Genomic DNA, 5,556 nt, shown 5'->3' with positions numbered 1-5,556 from the left:
TGCGCTCAGCCGGGCAGGTGGGGGTGAAGCCAAGGGCCCAGGAAGGCAGCAAGATGCGTCAGGTGCAGCCGGCAGGTGCACCAACCCCGCCTCCTCCCCGCCGCCCCGCCCCTTGGGGCGGGGCCACTTCCGGGCCCGTGGCCGGACGTGGAGGGGGCGGCCGTTGACCCGGTGACCGCGGCGCCACCGGAGGCCTAAGGCGCAGTTAGGCGCGCAGCGCGACCCTAGCCCTTGAACCTCCACCTGGGGACATGGGAGCGCGCCCAACTCAGGCGGCGCCGTCGCCCTTTCAGGCCAGTTGACAGGCCCGCGTGCAAGAGCGCCACGCCCGCCTTGCGCCCCGCTGCTCCCTCTGCCGGCCCGGGTCGGTCGGAGCCGGGCAGCCATGAGCGCCAACCCCCAGTGGGACATCAGCAGGGCGCTGGGGGTAGCCAGGCTTTTCCATCTGGTGTGTGGAGTCCGGGACGCCTGCGTGACCCCATTCCTGACCCTCTACCTGAGGCAGCTGGGCCTAGCGGCGCCATGGGTGGGCATCTCGATGGGAAGCAAGCACCTGATCGCAGCCTTCTGGGCTCCCTTCTGTGCCTTCCTGGCCCAAAGGTACCAAAAAAGGAGAGTGCTTCTGATAGGCTCGCTGCTGGGCTCGATGGGAGCCAGCCTACTGATGGTTCTAGTCCCACCTTTGGACAAAGACCTGGCTTACAGCTCGTGTAATGGAAGCAGCAACATGACCACCACAGTGGTACCTCTGGAGATCCCTGGGACGGTGAATATCACTTCAACACAAGAGTTGGCCTCAAACCACCCTGCGGGGCCTCCCAGCCTGCTAGCTGAGAGTACTGGAATCCTGGAAGCCTTTGGCTTCAGAAAAGGGCCTAATGAAAGTGAGCAAGAATCTTTCAGTGATCTGCCCAACTACTCAGTGGACTCTGTTGAAGGAGCCAGAACAACATCCCCTGTTCTTCTCCATCACATGACTTCTTTTGAGATGGTCAATACTGCCCTACCTCTGCTGCCTGAAAGTACAGAGCTGGGACACCCAACCAATTTGTCAGTAGTCAAGGGGAAAGCCCGGACCCTTGACCTCTCCTTGGAAGGGTTGCGGTGGACTTTCCTCCTCTCCTTGGGATCCATGGTGTTCTGGGAACTGCTGACAGCCCCCCTGGAGCAGGTGGCAGCTGACAGCCTTTATGAATACCTAGACTTTGTGGATGCCACTGACCGCTACCAAAGCCTGTGGGTCTGGAGGTTGCTGGGCATGTCGGCTGGTGCGTGTGGCATTGGCGTTTTGGTGGGGCAGCTGGATTGCTTCCTAATGAGCAGTGGGCCCCGGGGTGTTGTGTATTTCTATGGCTACTCACTTGTCAGCACCCTGGCCCTACTGGTGAGCATTGCCTTTCCTGTCCCCATCTGCAGGTGGCGGGAGCCCAGCCACAATACTGTCAAAGCACTGTCACTCATAGGGGGCGACCCCCGTCTCATTCTCCTGGCCTTCACTGTCTTTTTGGTGGGAGCTTCTGCCAGTACTGTGCAGAACTTTCTGTTCTGGCACATGAAGGACCATGGCAGCAGCGAGGTTGTCATGGGTTTCTCAGTCACCCTCAGCTTGCTGGGGGAAATTCTCCTTCATCCGTTTAGGGTTGAGTTGCTTAGGAAACTGTCCAGGGTGGGTACGGTGGGGCTGGGGCTGGGCTGCCTTGCTGGACAGCTGCTTTACTACTCCTTCCTGTGGAGTTGGTGGTCTGTCCTCCCTGTCCAGGTCTTGAGTGCCTTCAGTAGTGGGGCTCTTTGGTGGGCAGTGGGAGCCTCGTTAGAGGACCTGGCCACCCCTGGGATGGAGAGGTCTTTGAGTGCCATGTTCCGAGGCTACTTTTATGGGAGCGGGTCTAGCCTGGGCAGTTTTCTGGGGGGCTTCGTGGTGGTGTACTCCAGCCTGGCTGTACTCTACCAGGGCTGTTGCGTGGTCCTGCTGCTCTGGCTGGCCTTGTTCCTCACCATCCAGGCAAGGGTGCCCCAAGAGCAGAAAATCAACTACTCAAAGCTGCTGACCATGGAGGCAAGTGACACCAGTGACTCTGAGTAAGGGACCGAGCAGGACTGGCTTGTGAATGCCATGAGGGAGGAGGACGCACACTGGCAGGGGTGAAAGAAAGTCAGCACTGCCCTACTTTGGGAAGGAGCCAAAGGAGGCAAAATTCAGTCTCCTGAGGACAAAAGCCTGCCTTGGATGGTGGGGAGCCTGGGAAGAGAGAAGGCATGTCTGTGCTGAAGGCCCAACAGGATCATCTCATTGCATGATTTTCTTTACTTTTATAGTAAAGGGAGATTGAGCTTTTTGCTGTTCAATCTTTTTAAATAATGGAGGACGAATACATTTGCTTCAAGAAATAAAACACAAATCTCTTTGTATTCACTAACTATATTTTGATGCATAAGCGTTGTGAGAGTGTTAGTAGTATTGACTCTGGTGCTATGGAATTCAGCAACAGCTGAAATGATCAAATAAGACTGCCAGTGCCAGGAAGGCAACAAGGACCTGCAGGACTCAGCTGGCCAAGAGGGCAGCTGGTCTAGATGAGTCATGTATGTTCCCATGGGTCATAAAGAGAGTAGCGTGATTCTATAAAAGTCATGCTGTGGGCAGGTGAGAATGGTAATGAAAACCAAAACACCTCTCTCTCTCCCTCCCCACTGATATTAAGGCAACCACACTCCCACCCAAATATATACGTCTGCAATGGGAGAAAACCATGGGGAGCAATGGCATCACTAGGGTTGTTACCACCCAGTGCAGTAAATTATGGTGTCACCCTCCCCCACGGACTTCCATCCATAACAGATCATATAGAATCTTTAATAATGGTTATTATGAATTTTATTCATAGAATAATATGTGGTAAATGTAGCTGTAAATAGCTTAAATGTAATATTTCTTAGGTGACATGAATACTAACAAAATTGATTTGTCAACTCTGCATTGAATTACAACGTTATTAGTAACTGAGCAGAAGCCTATTTTGATTTTTCTCCTCTTCCTTTAACTACTACTTCATTCTCAAAAAAGTTGTTGATATATGTTCACAAATACTAATTGCCACAATAGTGTAGCTAAAACACCAGAAAATTTGACAAAATCAGTGACTATTAAAACACTAGGAGCCCTGGTGGTGCAGTGGTTGAGTACTTGACTACTAGCCAAAAACTTAGCAGTTTAAATGCACCGGCCACTCCATGGGAGAAAGACGTGACAGTCTGCTTCCATAAAGATTATAACCTTGGAAACCCTGTGGGGCAGTTCTGCTGTGTCCTCTAGGGCTGCTGTGTGTCAGAATTGACTTGATGGTAGTGGTTGTTTTTTTGTTTTGTTTTGTTTTTTTCCCTTTTGGTTATAAAAACACTGACAGCAATGAAAACAGCAGTGCTTGTAGCATGTGCAGGTGAAACTACGTGATTCGACGTGTTATGCAATTGGGTGATAATGACAGCTCTGACCACAGCATATTAAACCAAAAGCACACCCACTGCCATCAGGTTGGTTCTGATTCATGGTGATGCTAAAGGACAGAGTAGAACTACCCCCATAGCGTTTCTAACGCCATAAATCTACAGAAGCAGACTGCCTCATCTCTCCCACAGAGCACCTGCTGGTTTTGAACCACTGACCTTTTGGTTAGCAGTCAAATGCTTTAACCATTGTGTGCCACTAGAGCTCCTGGAGTGCATTAAAACAAAACCAAACTCATTGCCATTGAGTTGATTCGATTCATTGCAACCCCTCTTTGGGTTTCCAAAGTAGTATCTCTATGGAAGTAGATTGCCCAATCTTCCTTCCGAGGAGTGGCTAGTGGGTTTGAACCATCAGCCTTCTGGTTAGCAGTCAAATGCCTTAAGCACTGCACCACCAGAGTGCATCAGGAGGTTCAAAAAGTAAATTACCATGGAGTTTTTAGCCTTGTAGGTATATTGGTACTTGTAAGCTGGGCTTACAGAATGTTTTTGTTGTTATAACTTCCTACAGGGTTATTTTTATAAAAAATAATACATTTCTGTTGTACACTGCATGAAAGGTTTTTTTAGTTGGTCATTTTGGGGTCACCCCCGTGACAGTGTCACCCAGTGCAGTCCACGCTCCCTGCATTAGCCGAGTGACATCACTGATGGGAAGTGTAGTATGTGTTGGGGGGAGGAGGTTAATAGGTTTCCATTCTTGCTCTCAAATATGTATGTGTCACCAGGGAAAGGTTCTTACAATTGGTATATTTATATCAGAGCAAGGACAAGTCCGTGTCCTTTGGACTCAAGCTATACCTCCCAAGAGCACTTGGAGATTTTTAAGATTGGCTTTGATCAGGGTTTGGCGGTCTCCACACAGCAGGCCATGCACACTAGCTGTGCCTAGCCACCCAGCGGGGTTTTGAGAGTGCCAGGCTAGTACTGCTGCCTTACCGAATGCCCAGAACTCGCCCTGTCCCCTAGGGAAGGACTCTCTATACCAGGGAACCATTCCTAAACACCCAATTCTTCTAACTCATGATCAGATAAATACAAGATATTAGATTTCAAAGGGGCCTCATTTTATAAATAGAGACAATGCCTCATAGCTGGAGAAGGGGACCACATACACATGAGTGTCCACTGGCTTAGACTGATGTTAGAATTTTTATATTTATTCCTTTTTAATTCTCACAACTCTTTAATGGACAGGTTGGGGGGAGTTGGAACAGAGCTGATACAGCTGCTCGATGATATCACTGGGGATCTAGAATCTTTTCACTCTTCATTCCATCATCCTTAGTTTGTAGGCCTCCATCCCTTATTTGTATTCTCATAATGACAAAATGGCTGCTGTACCTGCAGGCTTCTTGTCCGTGTTCCAGGCAAGAAAAAGAGGGAAAGGGAGGAAACAAAAGGCTCGCCAGAAGTCCTCCACAGACTTCTCAGTGAACTGTGTCATGTGGATACCCTAATTGCAAGGGAGTGTGGGAGGCAGAGTGTTCTTAGCTGAGCTTAAACCCTAAGCAGGATCAGAGTTCTGTCAGGAGGTAGAGGGGCTGCTATCATATGACCATTAGCAATGTCTGCCCAGTACCAAAAGTGGAATCCACATCCAGATCTGTCTCATTCCAACGCCTTTTTTCTTTTACCACAGTAAGCCAGCTTCCCACAGAAATTGACTTTAGCAATTTGACTCCTGCCACAGCCCTACGAGTAAATCAAATGTCTTAATTGCATTTACAGCTGAGAAAAGAGTCCCAGAAAAGTCATATATTGGGTCACTGGCAAAAAAACACCGCCAGAGCCCTGATCTTCTTACCCCAAATTTTCTTTTATGCCAATCATCCCCAAACCTAACTGTCCATTCAAAGCACCTGAGACACATATTCATAAAGAAGAGATTCCTGGGTTCCATCAGAATCTCAGGCTGGAGCCCACAGATCTATATTTTTAATGCAATCTCCAAATGATTCTGATATAGCTGAGCACTAGTCTGCCTGGTTACTCTTCCCAACCCTCTTTGTCTCACCACTACTTTCCCAAATGGTTCTAGTGTGCAAG

At 49.4% G+C, this 5,556-nt stretch overlaps 1 protein-coding gene across 1 annotated transcript; it reads left to right on the top strand.

The window, feature by feature from the left end:
- The first annotated feature begins 385 nt into the window (after nt 1–385).
- MFSD6L (major facilitator superfamily domain containing 6 like) lies at nt 386–2,083 on the top strand. Its single transcript, XM_007952226.1, has one exon. The coding sequence runs from the start codon at nt 386–388 to the stop codon at nt 2,081–2,083; it is 1,698 nt and encodes a 565-aa protein (XP_007950417.1).
- The last annotated feature ends 3,473 nt before the right edge of the window (nt 2,084–5,556 follow it).

The sequence above is a fragment of the Orycteropus afer genome, unplaced genomic scaffold, assembly GCF_000298275.1.
Source record: "Orycteropus afer afer isolate SDZICR_OR568_19922 unplaced genomic scaffold, OryAfe1.0 scaffold00330, whole genome shotgun sequence".
Classification (NCBI taxonomy): domain Eukaryota; kingdom Metazoa; phylum Chordata; class Mammalia; order Tubulidentata; family Orycteropodidae; genus Orycteropus; species Orycteropus afer.
This window is presented reverse-complemented; position numbering and strand designations above follow the sequence as displayed.

Excerpts from the sequence above, each read along its gene's own strand:
- MFSD6L (XM_007952226.1), top strand. The coding sequence starts at position 386 with ATGAGCGCCAACCCCCAGTGGGACATCAGCAGGGCGCTGGGGGTAGCC.